The 22,014-nt window shown below is 39.9% G+C and overlaps 1 protein-coding gene and 1 long non-coding RNA gene across 11 annotated transcripts in view; one reads left to right on the forward strand and one right to left on the reverse strand.

Moving 5' to 3' along the window:
- Positions 1–1,669: 1,669 nt before the first annotated feature.
- MSANTD2 (Myb/SANT DNA binding domain containing 2) overlaps positions 1,670–22,014 on the reverse strand; it is a 33,420-nt gene continuing 13,075 nt past the window's right edge. Inside the window, exons 1-4 of one of the 9 annotated variants that reach the window (XM_026505501.4) lie at positions 12,557–12,622; positions 8,575–8,674; positions 6,919–6,979; positions 1,670–3,206 (exon numbers count right to left, since the gene is read on the reverse strand). In XM_026505501.4, the coding sequence (XP_026361286.2) occupies positions 2,354–3,206; positions 6,919–6,979; positions 8,575–8,650 (990 nt within the window). In that variant the 5' untranslated portion in view covers positions 8,651–8,674; positions 12,557–12,622 and the 3' untranslated portion in view covers positions 1,670–2,353. The other 8 variants (XM_044386560.3, XM_057316720.1, XM_026505500.4 and 5 more) reach the window with 8 other exon arrangements.
- On the forward strand, positions 2,237–17,573 carry LOC113259918 (uncharacterized). 2 transcript variants are annotated; one of them, XR_003317752.4, is made up of 4 exons: positions 2,237–2,321; positions 8,344–8,545; positions 9,409–9,597; positions 14,265–17,573. It is a non-coding gene; the product is annotated as an uncharacterized LOC113259918 (long non-coding RNA). The 2 variants fall into 2 exon arrangements; XR_008960890.1 differs by lacking the exon at positions 2,237–2,321 and adding an exon at positions 2,998–4,539.

Consider the following 22,014-nt stretch of genomic DNA (forward strand, 5'->3'; position numbering starts at 1 on the left):
GTGACAGAAGTTAGCAGAGCAGCTCCGTTCCTTTCTGAGTTTTTGCCAGGATGCCGCTTAGGATGAACACTGCTCTCTACCCTCGTGTAACATGAGAGTGTTGGCAGATAACCCAGGAGTGGCCTGGAGACTGCTTCCAGAAACATGTTGCACGCAAGAGCTAAGTTCATAGTTTCATATGTTAAGAGACATGCAGGTCACTAGCGTTTCTTCCAAGCATACTTCACCACATCTCTCAAAGCATCTTCTTGTGCTAATTCTTACCTTTGAACATAGTGTCTCCATCCCCCTTGACTCAGTTCTAGGGCTTCATTAAGGTCCACGTTTTGTCTTTAGCAATGCTCATATAGTTACAATACCCTGCTATCCTCTCTCCCAGATTGTTCTGGCCAAACAAACCGGAAATTCAGTTATCACCAAGCTCCTTTCTTTCCAAGCTTCCATTTCCCAATGCTGCTTCGTCCTCTTGCCCCTACCACTCACTCATCCCAAGCCAAGTGGTGAAAACTTACTGGTTCCTGGATCTAGCCTTGGCCCTCTTCTCTGTGCTGCTCACGGTGTTCTAGTAATGCCCCATTCTCAGTGATGTTAGGTAGATCTGAAACACCCTCACTAAATGTTCCCCAAATGATCTGCCCCAGCTAAGTAAATAAACAACAATGGGAAGTGGGATAGAAAAAAAAATGCATGAAGCATGTTGGTTTTGGGGTTGGTCGGTGGCAAAGTCTGGGGGAGGCCATGCAGTACTCCTGGTAATGCTTCTTCCTGCAGCACTCAGCACCGAATATTAAGAAGTGACTGCTAAAAGATGCTCAATGGAGCCTCAGCCTTAGGTCTGTAATTCCAAGGTCCAAAGAAAAGCAAAGTCTGAGAATTTCCTATGGCCCGTCCCTATCGACTGTACCCAGGGAGAAGAGGTGCTACACTGAAATTCCAAGAATATTTATACTCTCCCTGAACTAGCATCCACTTATTTGTTTGTTTGTTCTATTAAGTAAGCTCTACACCCAACGTGGGGCATGAACTCCCGACCCCAAGATCAAGAGTCACATGCTCTACCAACTGAGCCAGCCAGGCGCCCCAACTAGCATCCATTTTTAGCAGCTCATATCAGAAAACAGCATTAAACCTAGACTAAAATGACATTAATAAAAGTCATCCCATTGATTATAAGCTCTCTAGCCTTCAAAAAATAAGCATCAACCAATCAAGAAGTATCAGGATGAGAAAATCACTGCTTTGAGGCCATTCAGGTTGTAGGAAGGAGAAGAATATTTTTTATCAAGATGCAATTTTAACAGTATAAAAAAAAAAGTGGGGAAAATTATAGCTCTTACCTGGCTTTGCAGTCCATCTAAAGGAGAGTACCTGAGAGATGTTGGGGGAATCACCGAGTGTAAAGATAAGAAATGAAATTCTCTTACACATTCACGTATGTAGGGTCAGAAGGAATATCCCAGTCATTTTTCAAAAAGAAATACAAAATGAAATGTCCAGTGACTTTAGTACTCTGACAAGAAATAATGACACTGGTCAGTGGGGTACAGAGAGTGCAAGAGTGTGACGATACCCTGCCCCCTTTGTTCTGTACATTCTGAGCAGTAAAGTGAGAGCAGAGGGCCACACTACCAGTGAGCCTGCACCCTGCTCCAAAAAGCACGACTAGTACTCCAAGAGGCCAAGAATTACTTTAATAATTTTTTTTTAAAAAGTTTAAATGGCAACACAACCGTAAAGTTGGTACATCACAGAAACAAAGGTCTTTGCAGGCAACACTGATTGGGAATAGCAAAACACTTGGTTGGTGAAAAAAATGAAACTCTAAATTATATACAATAGTAGCTAAGGGTGATATTGAAAAACAGTCTTATTTACTGTGACTCAAGATTTAACTTGCCATTATCTATTGCTTATTTATTCAGGGTTGTAAATAATACTTATATAGAGACATAGAGATGTGTAAAAATGAAACATCGTGAAAAAAATACAATTTTTCAATTTCATATGAAACTCAAAGTATAAGTTTTGTCCAATATGGAATGTACCTACATTGTTTATATTAGGGCTCTAAAATCCATTTAAAAATTGTCTTTTTGTTTTTTAAAAAAGAAACGGCTGACCCACCATGCAAGTTCGCTGTATTTCTTGCTTGCTCAAAATGAGCATTTTCAAGTGAGGTCTGTTTTTTCTGCCCAAGGTCTAGTATGATTCCGCTGAAGTTGTACTGGCCCGATTGTGGAAAGAGTGTCCATGGAGAGTCTGATGGCAGCATCTGGGTGAGGGGCAGTCTGAGTAATGCAAAGTGAATAGAGAAGAGGGAGGTAAGAGCCCAAATCCTTATGAAGGATGACATTCAGTTGTTAAATTTTAAGGGGTATCCAATGGCTTTTTCCAGGCACTCAACTAAAGAGCCAGCGGAAAGAAAATCCCTCTCTACTTCGACGAATTTGATATAGATGGATTTGGGGGAAACTCCAGGATCCACAATACAGTTCTGAGACAAAAACCCATTAATACCAACCCAATCTTTGCTGAAGGTTTTGGTATTTGCCTGGAAATGTAAAAATAAGCATTGCTGGAGAGTCCTGACCTCAGCAATCCCGAGGTAGCAATAGATTATTCGGGTGGGTTCGATTTCCACCTGTAATGAGGCTTGTGCCGAGAGGGTCTCCAAGTCAACCCGGCCCTCCTTTCCCGGGTCCAGAGAATGTCGCTCCAGGTGTGGCGAAGGGGGCCTCTCCATACATTCTTCGTAGCCAATGGCATAAAGGCCTGGACTTTTAGGAATGCCTCCCGGCAATAAATATTGCACCACGTTCCCACCAGTTGGTTTGGAATGGGCAATGGGTATCCAGTCAATTTCCATGTGCAGCTCCAGGCACCTAGCTTCACTAATGGTGATCTCTAAAAACTTGTAGTAAACATTCTTCCAGTTCATTTTCTGCACGCGGGTCATAATGATCCGTCCCTCAGGCTTCTCGGAGTTGAAGTATTCCCGCAGTCGCTTGCCAAGGGGCACCTGGGAGCTGATCTCCGCATAATGGTAACGGATATCCTCTTTCCAACGGGTATTATAACCAATTCCAAAAATGGCCAGTTTGTTAGAAAGATGAAGCCTTGAAAAGTCCGTCCAGCTCTGAAACAGTTCCCATTTCAATTGGACGGATTCCAAAATCTGTACGATATTTTGCATGATGTCTCTCTTCCTAGAAAGAGAAATACAAAGTCAAATCCCTCAGGTGTGTAGCTCAGCACGGTGCCACAGAACTTTCTGCAATGATGCAAATGTTCGCTATCTGTGCTGTCCAATATGGTAGCCATTTGCACTTAAAATGTGACCAGTATGAGATGGAAATTTTTAGTCCCCCACATGGGACTAGTGGCTACCGTATTGGACAGTGCAGGTCCAGATAAACATAGTATTAAAATCTCAGAAACACTCTTTCCTAGGAAATTTCTAGGAATGAATGATAAACTGCTTTCCATTACTTCTATAGTCTGGCTGTATTAAACTTAGTAACTATTGATATATAAGACCCTAGGATTTCAGAAACCCAAGGATCAAGAATTTAAAAAATTTTTAACTTATAATTATTAATTCCAGTATAGTTAACATACAGTGTTATACTGGTTTCAGGTGTACAATCTGGTGATTCAACAATTCCATACAACACCCAGTGCTCCTCATAACAGGTGCACCCCTTAATCCCCATCCCCCCTCTGAGAATCATCAATTTGTTCTCTATAGTTAAAAAGTCTGTGTCTTGCTTTATCCCCCTCTTTTCCCTTTGCTTGTTTTGTTTCTTAAATTCCACATACAAGTGAAATCATATGGTATCTTTCTCTGACTGACTTATGAAGTGGGTATTAAAATGCATAGGACGGCCTTCAGACCTAAGTACCAAAAGCAGATGAAGGATGTTGTATTCAAAATGGCATCCAGTATCACTGAAAATAATGAATAGCTTAATTTCTAACCTGGAAGTTCTTGAGAGTTCAGTAATTTTGACCCACACATGCTTGCTGCAGGAAATGTACAACTGATTATGTGTAATGACCTGATGCAGAAACAAAATGATCTTTTCTTCTGTTTGTCTGAAATTCATTACTACTCCCAAATGCAGAAGAATTGTCTGCTAAGCACAGAATTAAGATCTGAGAATTCAGATGGAAAAGGTCTACATCAAGCTTAGAGGGAAAAATGAACTTGAATGGGGACTATTCTAGAAAATATTTTCTAAAGGGGAGCAAAAGTATAGAAATAATTTCAGTTTGGATTTGGACAGTTAACAGAGTAAGGCCGAGTGTGCTGGGAAGTTTTTGTTTCTAACGCTGCTTTAACTCATGTAATTGTAGCTGATACTTCACGATAACTCATGGACTATATGTATCAGCCTATGTAATTACAAGTTTGTTTCTCAGGTATGGCAAGACTTTGATACTGAAAGACTGAAGTCTGTTCAATATTAACTTAGCAACAATCTATTACAGTCTACACACGTCATCGGTTCAAGCTACAAAAATACTCAACAACCACCCGTATGTATGATCAAACGTAGGCAAAGAGAAGAGGGTGGACATGGTTGCTAACAGCTTCTTGGAAGGAGACAGATGCTTGAAAGTTTCCTATTAAATCCTTGTATCTTCTAGGGGAAGAGTTTTGGGAACAAATTGGGGAACCGTCCACATGGTCATTCTCAGTCTGTCCTCTACTCTTTGGCTTTCTCTGCAAGATGACACAATGCTAAGATTTGATCACCCGCTGTTTCTTGGAGCCAAAGACTGCCCTAGACGTAGCTTCCACTCTTTAGTTTGTCGTGGAAGTTCTCAAGTATCGGAGTGGCCATCTAGATGAAATCCCTGCATTGTTGGAGAACTGTTTCTTCTCAGGGTACAGAAGGCACTCAATCATTCACATTTAGCTTGGTGCTCGTGAGGTGAAGATCTAGGCCCTGTTTCTGCATGAATGCTTTGAAGAGAAGCTCTCTTTCGTAGCCATCATCCTTCCTTGTCCTCTTTCGAAATGCTGCACTGATCTCTAGGACTCAGCTAAGCATTGGGATGGAGGGCAGGGACTTTCGTCTATTCTGCTATCTCAATGCCGGACACAAAATAGGCACTTTGCAAATCACTGTTGACTAAATGAGCAGGTTGGGTGACTCTTCTTTATGGATGAAGGATGGTGTATTTTAACCACAGGTTATGTCTGCTAGCTCAGGCTAACCCCATCTACACTTAGAGGGGGAAAAAAAATCCAATGCCCAGATGAAGTTATTTTAGTCAGCACTGTCCTAGCCCTAAATCATCAGTAAGGAATAGTTCTGAGGAAACTTGCCCTGGAAAATGAATGGCCTATTAGGAACCACTTTAAAATTGCTCACCGTGTGAGCTAAAACCTGGAGAAGAGGCGGCAAAGCTGGCCATTTCTACGGACCCTAGCGGTGTCTTGCCCTGCGGATCTGATGTCAGCCTGAAGATCCCTGGGCCTAAGGCTCATCACATTTTCAAAACTACGGAGCACAGTAAAAATGAGACCCAGTTATTTAAATGGCTCCGGAGAATGGTCTATTTTAGTTCCTGATTTCTGAAGTTCCAACCGCGGGAGAAGGCAGATGGTCTGAGGGTAGGGACACCAATTCTGTGAAGTTTGAGTTCACCTCCAGTTACATCAACTGGACCTCCACTCAAGGTCCAAGTGGTGAAAGGGAGAGATGGGACATTTTAGTGAAAGAGACAATGGCCTTTTTGGAGATTGGGGGTCTGAAGAGATGGATTAGTAATAATGCATTTTTTTAAATATTCATCATCAAAGTTTCCCTTCCTTTGGGACATTCTGATATCACAGTTGGAAAACAGACCTACTTCCCAGCAAGGGACAACCTCGAGCTTACTGACTTGAGTCATAAAGTTCTTTTTTGAGGAGTGGGGAGTGGTTACAATTTTAAGGAATAATTCTTGATCCCTAAACTTTCACCACCACCCCCACCCCCCCATGGGAGTAGCGGATACCGGGAATTCTTTGGTTCTACAGATACTCTGAAAAAGACAGGAGCATTTGCAAAGTGGGTGGTGGTGGTGGTGGTTGGCTCAGTGAAAACAACAGTTTCTTTTTTATATTGCTTGTTGCTTATCACAGCGCTTTCCATCTTGCCTGTTCCCCCTTTGTCCACCATCCCCTCAAACACCAAGATCGCATGCGTGGAATGAAGTACAGAAGGAAAAAAAATGGGTGCTATCAATGCTTTGAGATGACCAGGTTGAAAAAAAAATGGTGTTCCTCTACTTTCCCCCTAAATTTATCTTTTAATATATTTGTTTCATAGATTTAATCAGGGACCTCTTTAAAGTTATTTCAAAGAACCACAAACTTAGTATCACTGAAACTCAGAGACCTGTGGTCTCCTTACAGAAGAGATAATGCTGAACTCTTAGGGGGAGAATCAGGTGATGTAGCAAGCAGAAGGACCCCGGCCCAGGACTCCATCTTTCATCCGTCAATGGCTTTCTTTTTCAAATGTATAAAAAGGCCACCTAAGGGGTTGCTTCTTGATCCCCAAAGTGTAATGTTACAAGGAACGTAAGTGCCTCTGGCACTCCAGTCATCTCACCCAGCCCCAGATAAACTCAGGGCTCCGTGAATGATCTTTGCACCGTAATTAAACACCCACAGAGCCACACTCGAGTACAGGCAAACACCATCAACACACTTATTTTTGCGCTAATACATTCATTTCTTCATGTTGTGTACAAAACTGTCAGCGTAGATTAACTACTGGCAAACTGAGGGAGTCCACCTGCTCCCTCAATGGTATGGCAGTATTTTCCATACATGGCTAATGACAGCAGTGACTTTCTGGGTCTTCCCAACGGTCAGTCAATTTAGGTAAATACATTTTGTAGAAAGAAGCATCTACTTACTGTGCTTCTTCAGAAGACTCTTGTTTTATTTTTAATGTTCTCTTTGTGACAGGTATTTCATCTGAAAAGCAAGGTTTTTGAAACAAATTATATTTTTCTAAGTAGCATACATTTAGGTAGAGAAGTAACTGTGTTTACTGTTTGTTCCGTACTTTCCCATGCAAGGCCGCAATTCTAGTGTCAAACACTGTCCGATGCCAGATTTATAAATATAGCTCTTATATAATGAGATGCGTACATTTATATGCAAGATCAGAAACCAGCTCTACAAGTATAAAATTCTTCAAGGTCACCAGTGGATTTCTAGCTAGGAGCTTAAAGCTTAATTTCACTGCAAACATGATTTTTAAAGGAACAAGAATGAAAAATGAGTCTCTTCTGTTTCAATTTTCTATGTAGGTTTTACAGAGCAATTATTCCCCCAAACATCACGACGAACATACTCTGCGTGTTATTTTTTCCCAAAGGTTTGGGAAAAACTTAATTCTCTAGGGCAAAACCCGAGTAATGGGATGCCAAAGCAATTTAGATCTCATTACTGTTTAGAAATTAAAAGGTAGCCATCACTTGGCATCGGCCCTTTTTAGTCTCCCAATCTTTAAGTCTCTTACATTGCGTTAGCCTTATAGTTTTATAGCCTCTTTCTTCTCTCCTTTTCCCTTCCAATATTTGAGAGATTAAGAAAATAGCATTTGTAAGAGATATTAGCATTTAATCCTTTTTCTTTTGAATTGGCATTTCTCTATCATCAGGAATTCCGTAAAACCGTGCCTGTGGACTTTTATCTGAAGCTAGGGAAGCACATTTATAGTGCCAATAATACTTATACTTCCTTGGAGGGTTGGCTGAGTAGCTCACTGGGGAGTCAGAACATTTACTTAGAAGTGAACACTCATCACACAACTTGTGTGTGCCTGCACAGTGCCTGCACCAGAAACTGGATTCGGAGTTCCAAATTATGAAAATCCAAACTGGAGCATTTGTTGCAAAAAGAAACAAAAAACAACTACATAGACCCCTTTTTAATTAGGACACCCCAGTTTGGATTTGATGGCCAGGAGTTTTGTTTTCCACTTTTAATGCTAAGTCCAAATCATTCCAGCTACTGCTCGGATGGGATCCTTAGTCAATTTTGAAGGAGTGTGATCACTGTTAAAATTCCAATATCAGCTCTTTTCAACATGAACTGAGGCTTCTCTCCTTCCTCTTCTTCTTTTTTTTCCCCCAGACTAAAGTCTGGCTGGGGACCTTTTCTGTATCATAAAGAGAAAAGTATTTGGGATAAAGGAAGGAAAAGACAGTCATGTCTCGAGCAGTCACACTAAGAATTAACATTCTTGGCAGCTGTCTTAGAACTGGGAGGTGCAGGATTTTTAAATTGCATAAGATTCTACCTGTCACTGATTAGGAATTCTGTGTCTTTAGGAATTTGCTCATGGCCGAATCCAAATAACTCCACCAAGCACTGGTTGGCAATTTAGGGCTAAACCAACGATGCCCAAGTTGCCCCAAGTAGGCTGGCCGTGTGCCTTGTGCTGACAGTGGGAACAGTACCAGAAGATATGACGGTTACTAAGTACAGGCGCAAATATAAAGACACACACACGCGCGCACACGCACACACACGGTGAGTAGCATATATATTGGCTTCCTTACCCAATTCCTGATCTGTTGGATAGCCATGGAGATCCTGACTGTGGTTTCCCCAGTCCTCCTGTGAATACTCCTCCATAGTGCTGCCATCTGACTCCAGCTCCTGGTACAAGCCACTACTGTTAATAAGTACAGGCTGGCAGGGCTGAGCATCCCATCCTCCCTGACCAAACACCTGTTCCAACTGTTCAAATGTGTAACTGCTCTTTCTTTTCCCAACACCATGTTCTTTCACCCGACTGTAACACCTGCGAAGGGTCTAAGACACAAAGTCTTTTGTTATTCCTTTAAAGCTGTACTTCCTCTTCCAGGTACGGACCACAGATATTAATTACTATTAGACAGACACAGACAGACAAACATAGACACATTGTTACAGGAATGCTAGATTTCAAATTCATTATTATATTAGAAAAAAAAACTAATTTAGCATTTACTCAAACATGTTATAATTCAAACAATTATTTTGCAATTAATCATCCATTAAACAACAAGAAACATTACAACATTATTGCATGTACCCCATACACATATTTTTATACCCCCGCCCCCCCTTTAAAAAAGAATAAGAAAAAAAAAAAAAAAAAGAAAACAAGAAATACCAGCCAGCCAATAGGATGCACACCTGCCACAGAAGAGAAAGAGCTGCTATTGTGCCCAGAATTTGGAAAAAGTGAGGGAAGGGAGGACAGAAAGAAGAATTTCCCAAAGCAAAGAATATAACCTTCCTTACTCCTAAGAAGGAAAACAGGGTAAAAACAATTGCCTACACGAATCAGCTAGTGAAAGATATTACTTACAGAGTCCATAATCCTTACTAACTTACTCTGTCTTTAGGGAAGTTGCTAAAATTTGAAGGAGGTCAAATCGATCACACTGCAGACCCCAGCCTCCGACACCAACTGTCAAGAAACAATACACTCATTCCTACGTTGAAAGACCAACCAGTTCAGCTCTACGCGACCAACTCAAACTGCTAGCTAAACAAACCAACAAAGGAGGCCAATAATTTCCTCTTGGCGGGGGGTAAGTGAGGTGGACGGGGTATCATTTCACTTCTTTCTCTGCCTTGTGCCACACAGCAAATAAAAATCACTATGTGAGTCCGCAGAGAAAACTCGGAAGGTTTTATTATCTCTCACAACCCTTCCATTTCTTCGTGGTCTTCTAATGCATACTTCCGATCATGAGCCCAGTTTGCTTAGTTAATGGTGTATCTTCACTCCATCTTACATGATAGTTTAAAGGATAAATCAAGGACTTAGTTCCAGCACCCAAATTTAGTTTAGCGTTATCCAGTGTCCACCCCATCTCTCCTCCTTTTGTTTCTTCTAACCTCCCTTCTCCTTGACTCGAGTTCACTCAGAATTTTCTGGAGAGGCAAGACCTTTTTCCCCTGATGTCTCCCAAATACTTTCTAACTCAACTCTGCAAAACCGGTTCACCCCAGACTCCATTTACACGCATTAGCCAGACTGTAGGTTTCTCCTAAATGTGAGATTACTTTCCATAAGCCAATATATCACATAATCTCACCAAACTGCAACAACTCTTAATAATCTTCACAGAGCTTCTGTGAAAGTTCCGTATCTTCAAATCACAGTTGACAAACGACTAGAAGATACTGTCAAATACTTTGCAGATCTGTCCCTTGAGACTAGAAATCCCAGATGGGCAAGAGGAATAATAAAAGCATGACACACAGGATAATCTTTCTCAGATGTAAACAGAGCAGTGATTAGTCACCCCCTCTGAAAACCAGCCAGCCTACCCCCTGCAGAAGCACCTGCTTTCCTCCCTTTCTAGAGATTTCTTCTGGTGCCTCCAATGATGCCTTAAAGAACTGAGGTTTCTGATTAATACACTCTTTTAAAAAACGGTTCCTTCTCTTTCTCTTTGTAAAAGATAGTCACAGCTACATAACACAAAACTTTCTAGAAAAAAAATCAGGCACGAACTTGGGAAATGTGTCACAGGGCAACCCTTCCAATGGAAGGAGACAAATGCCTGCAGCAGATCTCATTTGACTTTCTATATACTCCCCTTTCCCAGTGCCCTCTGCCCTCCTTGCAGGGATTGGAATTTGAATTGCAAACATCTCCTGCCAACTTATTTTTATCTTACGATGTCTAGTTTCTGCCTCCAAGAACACCCCAACCACTCTTTTCAACTCCTCCAAGGACCGACCGTACATGGAGAGTCCCGGCCGTGTCCCCTTCACCCTTCCAAGGCCATAAATGGAGACGCCACCACTCACTACTTACTGGCTGCCTAGAGAAAAGCATGCAGCACACAAAAGAGCCCGGTCAGATCTGTCACTGAGGGTTATTTCAGAAGTCAAGGAACAAAACGGACATTCCTTTGAAGAAAGGTGCCACCCTTATCAGGATGTGATACGGGCATAAAGCAAAACCACTAATCTTTGACAATGTACATGGTGGGAAACCACAGAAGAGATTTACTTTCTTTGAAACCACCATATTCAGCTTAAAATTTGACTTGGCTTATGTAATTGTGAATAAGGGAACTAGCACTATCTACTGATTTTAGATACAGAAGAACAGTCAGAGGATACATTTCAGGCTAAGAGATCTTGCCACCTCCTTCTTCGTAGTGTACTTTCGTAATACACTTTAACAGTGTAATGTGCTGATATGTAAAATATCTATCAGGGGCCTGGAGGAAAAATGTTTGGTCATTCCTAAATCCATACGATAGGAATTTGATACGTTGAAATAATGTTAAAGATTTCCAAATTGATGTTAACTCTCTCAAGACATAAGTACACATAAGAGGTACCTTCTGGGTTCAGTAAAAGATCCACGATCCAAGGAGAGGCTGTTGGAATAGGGACACATCAACTAAGATAGGAAAAAAAAAAAAAGTGAGAACTCAAACATGAACTTGACCACCACTACAGGAGACACTGGAATTTGGTGGAACTGCAGGGACTTTAGAAATGGATAAAAGGAGCATATGGAGACCTTCCAATCAGAAAAAGTTACACTTCCCACACTCTAAATGATGAACCAAAGCAGGCAATTAAATGACTGTGTGTCTGTGTCAACAGTCCTAAATAAGCCAACTTAAAAACCTACTCTAAATCTGAGATTAAGAGAATGCTCCAGAATCTAGGAAAAACAAAGTCTCACCTCCCATCTCAGACAGCCATGCCAAACCCAACAAGAATCTCAGTTTAGCTTTCTTGGAAGGCCATTTCCTACTCAACACAAATACCTCACTGCCCTTCCTTCTCTCGTTACCTCACTTGTCTTAGAAATGTATGGTAATTTAACCTAGTTTTTGTTTTTTTTAATTAAGATCTCAGGGCGGGGGCAGGGAAAGAATTCGCTTAAAATTATTAAAGACCAGTCTATTCACAATTGAGAAGAATAACACTTTCCTTATTGCTAGAAATTTCCATGGTAAATCAGTATTACAATGTCCTCCCTGGGGAAGAGGAGGGAGATAATACTGTATCTTGAACGAAGTCAGAGGGATAGAGGTCAGGAGGAGTCAAGAAAATCTGGAAAGAAGAACTAAAGGATAGGTAACAACTTGATCAGGTGGTCAAATCAGAGGAGTTCAGAGGTATTCGATTTGGAAGAAATGCCAAGTGTTCAACGACTCCAACAGGAAAAGAACCAGAGAAGACTTGAAAGAGTGTCCCATTACCAAAGCAAGATGGCTGACAACTGATAATTTATAGACAGAGGGAAAGTTCTGCCAAAGTTTAAGACTGGAGTGAAAGGAAATGAAAGCATAAAGATGACATTCATTGTGGATGAAGGCAAGGGGGGGTCTACGGGGGGGGGCAGGTAAACAAAGGGAGGAGTTTTAGATTGGCAGGATTGGGGGTGTAACGGCAGCAATGCAGAGAAAGACCCAGGGTTACAGTACACGTAACATTAAATACAGTGCAGAGTGCAGCTGTCTTGCCAAAGTAAGTAAATCCAGTATTGGGTTGTATAAGCAGAGGAATCACATGTAAGCTATGGAGGTGGCTCTTCCTCTCTATTCAGCACCGGTGAGGCCACAGCTGGAGCACAGCATTCAGTTCTGGGCATCGAACCAGCTACAAGAGAGGGAAATTGTAGAGTTCAGAAAAGGGCAAATAAAATAATGAAAGGCTTGGAAAATAAGATCTATAAGCAGGGCCGGTGGTTTCATCAAAGCCCTTCCTGACATTATATAAGCTACTTTGGGGGTAAAAATAAGGTGTCTTTCGCTTCGGTGTCCTCCAATCCCTCCTCTGACTTTCAGGAAGTGGGAGGAATTGGATTCTTCCCTGGTATGGCAAAGCAGGAAGCAAACTAAATAAATCATATGGGCATATGGCCAACCAATTCTGCTACTGGCTCAATCATGTTCTCGAAATTTGTCCCATTTCATACAATCATAAAATAATCACCATGACAAAACCACTGTTCGAACCGAACTGACTACAGGTGGGACAGGGTCTATCCTAAGGAGGAACGGAAATAAGGCATAATAGCTACATAAATGTGTGGCTTAGAAACCACTGGCATGTCCGTCTAAGATGTCAGATGAAAAAGTCAAGCTGCAAGGCAGGACAGCTTAGTTACAATAGCAAGAAACAATGTTATAAGAAAAAACAAGCAGTGAAACAGATTTTCAAACGTAGTTGTCAAACTGGCCATACTAGAAATGGATCACATAGTTGATCTTAACCCTCTGGTAACTAAATATAATAAATTTGAAATTTTTTTAAACCCAAATAATTACATAAGGAATAGCCTTATTTGCAGTCAGTCTTAAAAATCACATGTTCTATTCCACAAGAGATAGGGGCCACATCTCCAATGACTAATTGATTATAAAAGTGTTAAAAACAATACCTCGGCCTAAGCAGATGTGTATTTTGAAGCAAAAAAAACAAAAACAAAAAACATCTTTGTGGAATACATCTATCTTCTTCCTTTAAAGTTTCTGCTTTAGGGACACCTGGGCGGGTGGCTCAGTAGGTTAAGCGTCTGCCTTCGGCTCAGGTCATGATCCCAGGGTCCTGGGATCGAGTCCTGTGTGGGGCTCCCTGCTCAGCGGGGAGTCTGCTTGTCCCTCTGCCCACAAGTGAGCTTGTGCTCACTCTCCCTCTTTCAAATAAATAAATAAAATCTTTAAAAAAAGTTATAGCTTTATTTTAACTGTTAGAACAAGTTGCTCTTAGTTAATGAGGCAACAACAACAACAAACTGAGTTTCAGTATCTTTTAGAGAGACTCAAAATTTCTTTAATTCGTTTTAGTTTCTTACTGTGAGCATAAAACGTGGAAAATAAAAACATCTGAAACAGGAGACATAAGCAAATAAACACATTTCTGCACACAGTGAGAGGGATATTCTGAGCACAGCATGTATTACTACAAATGTATGTATATTACACGGAGCTGTAACTAATGATTAGGAAGTCCCTCAAGGCAAAATCCATGGGGGGCCCACAGAAGTTTTACTACCTATTTTCTTAGGCTTTCCATACATCAAAATCTGGCCAAGGGATTTGCCAATCACCTAAATCCTTTAAAACCAACCAACCCTAAACCCCAACAAATCAAACCCAAGACCAAAAATACAGCACTTGTTTCACACTCCCCCACTTCTTAGCGCTACATAGGAGGTTTTGGCAAGTGAAAGATCTTTTTATTCCTAAAATTTCCTTTTCCTTTTCCTCTCCAGAACAGACGTTCTTAACTTTTTTGGGTCATGGATCCCCTCCCCAGAAAAACGCACGTGTGAAACCGTCCCAAGGCATTTCAAGGGGAACGCGGACTCTCTGAAGAGCCTGTACAAGAACCTCGGGTTAAAAAGCTGCTCTTGACCATGGTGTGGTTTCTTCCGTAAAAGAACAGAATAGAAGCCCTAAAATAAGGTAGACTTAATTTGTATATTAGGTTTTACAAGAGATTCTGAAGATTGGGACAACCAGTTTAAGTACAATTTAACCAGTTTGCTCCATATCCTGCTCATTTAGATAAAGCAGCATTAGTATTTCCCTTAAGAGGTAAACTAGCCAAATCCCCTGCTTTTTGAAAGAAACAATTCCTAGCAGTAAAAACATACAAGGATATCAATTTACTCGTCACAATAATATAGCACTTTTTCCCCACCTGCTTGGGAAGAAATCTTTCTGAAGTGGCAATTAAGCAATATGAAATGATTCATACATTATGCCCAGTATCTGTTCCAATTGAATCACATAATACGTGATTATTTATTATCTGATTCACTTATCAATACAGATGCCAGATAAATTACCTAAGGTAACAACTTACAACAGGGAAATTCACACATCTAGAAACAAGTATAGAAAAGGAAGTCTTGACTACTTTCCTTAGTAGTCACAATGGCTAAGCTTTAGCATCCTCCCGTTTTAATGCTGCCTAAAGACCAAAGGGTCTCAAAGAAATGGGCAGTGTCTACACTAGTTAGTCCTTAACCCAATGGGAGTAAGTCTGATCTATTATTCTGCTGAAATTGTTCATATCATGGTCAGCAATGTCTTAATTACTAAGAAGAATGACCCTCAAACTTTGTCCTTAACTCGTTTGAGCACTTGATCACCTGTCTGAATCACTATCCTTGCCAGATCATTTCTTTTGTAAAACTTTCCATAGTACACTGATTGACACAGGGTGGGTGGAGCTGTCCAAGGCTCTAAGAGCAAACAGGTTCTAGCTTCCAAAATATTATGGACCTTTTGAATGGAAAAGAACCTCAGAGACCATGTAGTCCACCTTCCTCACTTAACAAATGAGGAGACAAGGACCCAAGACAAGTAAGTATTCCTTTGAAAGGGAATTGGCCAAAAAAAAAAAAAAAAAAGAAGGTACCAAATGCCACTCACATGTGAATGTTCCCCCAAGAGAACTATTCCCTTAGATCATAAAGTCTGGGAGGTAGGAATTATGTCTGCCTAGTTCACAGTTTCCCTGAGCCCAGGACAGTGCCTATCACATAAGGGTTCAATATGTATTTATCAAGTAAATGAATTAAGGTAATTTTACCATTGTAAATCACTCGCAAGAAGATCAATTTTTTTCTTAGTGGAGAAAATGGGGAAACTCATTGTATAACCACAATGGTGTATTATATTTATACAGTCAATAAATCCAAGGTAGGTAAGCCTCCTACTTAAAAAAAGCAGGAGCAGAAAAGGGTATGAAACAGATACAGCTATAATTAGCAAAGCAAATTCCCTTTGTAACAGAGGGAATAACCGCAGAGGGCAAGGGCTATTTTAAAAATATCTACCATTCTTGTTGTTATATTTTTCTTTGGGTGGGGGAGGGGTCACCCGCCAAACAGAGCTCTGTCACTCTGTCCAAATGTATTTCTTATGCCTTACAACTTAAATAAATAAAATATTCAAGGATATAAAGTAGAGTTCTGTCAAAGATAGAAAAGGAAAAAAGACTCAATTTTTCCTGGATTCTGATAGGGCCAAACAGAAGAATGACCACCAGAAACCACGAGATCTTACCTCTCTGGAGCCCCAGTCTCTGTGGGGAACTGTCCAGGATTGAATTTTTTCAGCTTGCACCGCCTTCCAAATCTGGCTATGAACGACTCACTTTTGTGTCTATAACTGGTCAGTACTGTCTTCATGAGGGAGAGATTCTTGCATGGCACAAATAATTCAGGAAATTTTGATCCTCAGTGAGCATTGGCTCCTCTAAATTTTCTAGGTTCCTCCATGGTAGCAGGTGAGGGTCTTGTCCATGGAGATTATGAAGAAGAGAAGCCCTCGAGGAGGACAATACTAATTGTCAAAAACAAACATCTTCCATTGCCCAAGGAACTAGATTCATAGGACCCTAAGTTTTTACCCCTATACTGTAGGTAAACCATATGGGCTTTACCCCTATTATGTAGGTAAACCATATGGGCGCCCCATAGAGCAACGCTTATCAGCAGCAACACGGTACAAACCATACCTAGTAAGTGTGAGGTCATGTTTAAGAGAGTCCTTCTAGGCATGACATCCTCAAGTGCTTCTCTATTGAGAACAAGACAGGTCAAAAAATTAGGGCTTATTGAACTACTCAACTATTTCAGACACAAGCAGCAACAGACAGTCACAGGCATCAAAGACAGTCACAGACTACTATTTGTCTAGAACTTCCTCCCCATCTAAATGGGAGGGAAAAAAAATCAGTTGTTTGGTTAAGAATTAACCTGGAGTAGGCTATTTTCCCCTGACCTCCTCCATCACTTCTGAAGTTGCTGTATCAGCATCTCTGTTCGATCTTTTCCTCAGTACTGCACACCCTGGGGAACTACTTCAAAGTGCTATTCAGATGATCTTTTAAATGTTAACTTTTATTAATATGTGAGAACTAAAAAAAAACATATTCAAGAGTGTGATCGAAAATATTTCTAGATGGCAGGGGAGAATCATTCATCCATAAAGGCCTCCCACACAAACATCCTGCAATGCGTGCTAATTGGTCCATAATTAAGAACTACACTCGCAGACACATACATGTACACACACGTTACAAAAAGACCTCACACAGCTTTACCACTACAACGTTGTACTGCTTCCCAAACACAGGGTACTTTCTACTAGCAATGAGACCAGTGTTTAAAAGGAAAAGGGTGCAGAGCAGTTCCTTCCCCCCAAAACAGTGGGCCACCTTATTCCTTTAAATGTGAACCATGAAAGTTTTGTAGTTATTTTTTTACTAAAAACTACCATATACTATGCAAAGATAATCTATAATACAAATTCTTTCCCTTAGTCAATTTTGCATATTTGGTTGTGACATCTAGGCAAAAATCATCTAAAGAGTAAGGTTATTAGAAATCCTCCATCAAGGTATCTGGGTACAAGCATTAGTCTTGACTGAATCTGGGACATGATTCAGACAATTGTTTTATAAAGGATAAATACTGAATTAAAGTAGACCCTTGAGCAACACGGATTTGAACTACAAGGGTCCACTTACACGTGAATTTTTTTAAATAAATACATTACTGTAAATGTATTTTCTCTTTCTTATGATTGTCTAAATATTTTTTCTCTGGCTTATTTTATTGTAATACAGTACATAAAACATATAACATACAAAATATGTCAATCGACTGCTCATATTATCAGCGAGTCTTCTGGTCAACAGCAGGTTATTAACAGTTAAGTTTTTGGGGAGTCAAAAGTTATACCCAGACTTTTGACTGCAAGGGGGTTGGTGTCCCCAACCCCCATATCGTTCAAGGGTCAACTGTACTTCAAAAAGTGGGGTTTTTTTTTGCATTTCCATGGTGTAAACTACAGATCATAAATGCATGAAAGAACACATCTTTATATGCTGACAAATACCTTTTCTATGAAAAACCTGAAAATAAGCATGTTTTAAGTTTATGTATTTGTCCTTGGGCAACCTGAACTTATTTAGGAAGTTGTTAGAAAGAAATTCAGGCAATCATAACACTTTTTATAGCTCATTTGGTAGCATTTTTATATTTTACTCTTACCTTTATGATGGTTGCTAAAAGCAAGAGCCATATGAAAAACGTAGTCTACAAAAAATCAAACATTTTCCATATGTGGCTCAATGTCCCGTGCAATGAAGGTAAAAACCATAACTACCATTCTTCTCAGCGCCTACTGTATGCTGAGATTTGGGCTAAGCAGATTATATTTATTATTCCTAATGTTTACTTGAATGCTAAAAGAGAGGGTCCCAGGAAAGAGCCTGAGGACTCAGTGCAGCGGGCTTACTGAGGAGGGCTCTTGAGAACACCTTGGAGAGACTGACTGGAACAGGGCTGGGCAGACAAGGAAGTTGCAACAGAGGCCTCAGCTAACCTACAGCGAGGTGTGGGAACTGGGATGAACCTTCAGAGTTGTCCTGAACTGGGGCAAGGAGGCTGTACCTTGGTATTTCAGTACTAGCCAGCCGCTGGATGCAGGCTGACCCTGGAGAGGGAGTCTAACCTCCGGAGAGACAGCTCCCTTGGGCAAAGGGAACTTCCTTCCAGGAATTCATTCACCTGGAAGCCATGACCAATCAGTGCTCCAAGCAGCTGGGGGGTGGGGGCAAGGACACTGACTAGTGTCTCACTCCTGGAGGAAGGGTCTGGGGAGTGTATCACATGTATATGGAAGATATGTGATACATTCCTATTTAACTGAATAGAGAACTAAGGGAAAGGTAAGAGCTTATCCAAGGTCACTCTCAGAGCCTCTCTCCCGTAAATTTAGGTTTCAAAACTAGGACCTGGTATTCCTCTCTTCAGGGGACATTGAAAAGTATAGAAAGTCACTGAATTTACCTTTTTGCCATAGTTGCCAGGAAGTTTATAAAGAGCTCATTTTAATATTTAGCGGAAGTAACCGTATTTACCTGGGTTACTCCCTGCACGCTCCGATTTCTTATTTTCTAATTCTATTTTTAGCTTTCTTCATATGCATATCTATTTCCTTTGGCACATTTACATTATAGATTACAAACAGCCCAGCTCATCCTCATCACCTCTAAGAAGACTACCTAAACCATACACACATTAGGTGAATGATGGCAGGCTTAGGTAATGGACACTCCATGGCCTCCTTCTGGTAAACCATATCCTTACCTGCTTTTACTACCAAAAAGTAATTCTACTTTGTAAAATCCTTCTGCAGTTCAAACTTACTTCCTTTAAGAGGATTTGGTAGTTCAATAAATACCATCATTTATATGAAGATTCGAGTGAACCGAGTCTTTGACAACTAAAGCCTTATGTTTCAACACCTTTCCTTGGGACTTCCAAATCAAATGTTTTCCACTGTGCTTACAATCTTAGAACACCATGAATTATTTGCAAGAATTTTTAAAACTTGCGTTCTCCTTCTATGTAAAGTAACATGAGCATAATGACATCCATCTGTGTTGCTATGTGTCTTTGCTATTGCATTAGATTGTTCATGATCATGCTGTTGCCAAAAACTTACTGCAATTGTCAACATTTTAAAAAGGTGGGCTGATGATTCATAAAGGGGTCAATATAAACAAGTGGTTAAGAGCATGGAGACAGACTGCTCAGTCTAACTTCACCACCTGCTAGCTTTGGGACATTAGGTGAATTAATCTCACTGTGCCTCAATTTCTCCACCTGTTAGGTGGGGCTAATAACAGTACCTCCATCATTGATTTGTTGGGAGTGTTCAGTGAAAAAATACAAACAGAGCACTTAAAACAGTGTCTGCCTAATAGCTTGTACGCAATAAGTGTTAGCCATTATAACAACAAAAATGATAGTCACACCACGTGGAGACTACTTATAAATAAAGGTTAGTTCAAGTAGAAAAAGACTTATAAATAAAGGTTAGTTCAAGTAGAAAAAGACAGCCCTGAAGTTTTATCACAAAGCACACGGTAAGAATAACAAACTGTAGCAGTCAGTATCAGAATCTCTTCTGGAAAGCAAGTAAGTTTCAGCTAAGCCACATCATCCAATGTTAAAGGAACACCAGCTTGATTTTCTGATTTTTAGTTTTATTGGTATGTAGAAGTATTTTAAAATTATTTTTGTTTGATAACATGTGAGATCTGTGTTATACCTAGATTTAGGTTTGTTACATACTATGTAACATTGTTGCATAAACATGCTCTAGATTCTTCAAGTTGCAGAAACACCTGGCTGTACTAGCATGGCTTCTTTAACTTTTTGCTCCTCTTTCCCCATTATCTATAAAAGCCAGTCATTTTACTATTTTCAAAGGTCTGTAGTCTTGGCAAGAATATGGTGACTAATACTGACATACAAAGAAAAGGGGAGAAAAGGAATCCTAACTAACTACAGGAATAGGCCTTGCTCATTGGGCAACCTGCTTACGAGAAGCAGTGGGCAGACAGAACAGCATGAATCAAATGGTAAGTATGAATGACCCAAATATTTCCTTGGAGTTCAATGGAACAAAAAGCATGTGGATCTCTCATTCTTTTTTTGGTGCGTGAAAATTTACTGGAATTAAAATCATGGAGCACCTGGGTGGCTCAGTCAGCTAAGCATTGGACTCTTGGATTTGGCTCAGGTCCTGATATCATGGCTCATGAGATAGAGCCCTGCTTCGGGCTCTCCCTCTGCCCCTTCCCTGACTGTCTCTCAAAGAAATAAATCTTTTTTAAAAAATGAGATTCACCACCTTTTGAAAAATAACATTTCATAGATATGTAATTATGCTACCATGAAGTTAAAGTATCTCCACGGGTTTTTCTTCTTAATTTTGTAATGTGGTTATATTACTTATATAAAGGAAAAATATTCTTTTATACTTTTCAAAAACAGGCGTAACTCTGATCCCTCAAAACCCAACAATTAACCATGTCTCCTAATTTGCAAAAGAGAGAAGGGACATTACCTGGTTATGGAGAAGACTGAATAGAGGTGCTCATTATCTAATAACTGATTGAATATGAACAATGTTGCACTTTGCTGCTTCATGGGGCAAATCTCAGTGACAACTGGACATATCACAATAAAAAGGTCTAATATAAAATCATGTAACTCATTCTTAATAAAGAAAAGGCAAACTGAAACTCTATGACTAACATACAATGAAAGATAAGAGCTCAAACATTCCAAGACACCTGGCTGGCTCAGTGGGCAGAGCATGCGACTTTAGATCTCATGAGTTCAAGCCCCATGCTTGGGCATGGAGCCTACTTAAAAAAAAAAAAGAAAAAAAAAGAAAGAGCTCAAACATTATAAGGTCAATAAGGCTGATATCTAGTAACATCATATTTGAGTAGCCTTCTTTCTATTGTGCTAATTGTTTTAAATTGCATATTTTTAAAAATCCTATTGGCTTCTACCAGAATGTAAGACTCTTTGAAGGCAGGGGGTTTTCTTCGATTTTGTTCACGGATATATTTCCAGCACCTAAATCAACGGCTGGCATGCAGAAGCAGCTCAGTAGATTTTTTGCTAAACGAATGAATGAATGAATGAATGAATGAATTAAAATTCCTTAAGATTTTATATGGCAATGGAGAAATCAAATATAAGGTTGAGGCTCTTTTTGACCTATCACACTCTTCTTTCTAAATCATAAAGCAGCTCCTCCCATTTAGAGAAAGTATCTGTAAATTTAAAATAATAATAATAAAAGCAGTTTTTGATAGATACGAACTTTATTCTGGTTTTATTAATATCAATTACAAACATAATTGACTTATTTGAATAAATGAAGAAATCTGAAGGTAGATATTAGAGAAACAATATTGTGAGTTTCAAAAATTCAGGCTATTACAACAAAATAGTCGTATACAGGCTGAGAAAATGCAACTAGAAAACATACCTAAGTAAATAACTTCCATTCTATTGTATCAATTTATATTGAATGAAGTATTACTTGATAGTTCAAAATATGTAATTTATGATACAGCCAAGAACACATATATAAAATAAAATAATGGCTGTTATTCCTAAAATGTCTGAGAAT

The sequence above is a fragment of the Ursus arctos genome, unplaced genomic scaffold (genome assembly GCF_023065955.2).
Source record: "Ursus arctos isolate Adak ecotype North America unplaced genomic scaffold, UrsArc2.0 scaffold_22, whole genome shotgun sequence".
Lineage (NCBI taxonomy): Eukaryota > Metazoa > Chordata > Mammalia > Carnivora > Ursidae > Ursus > Ursus arctos.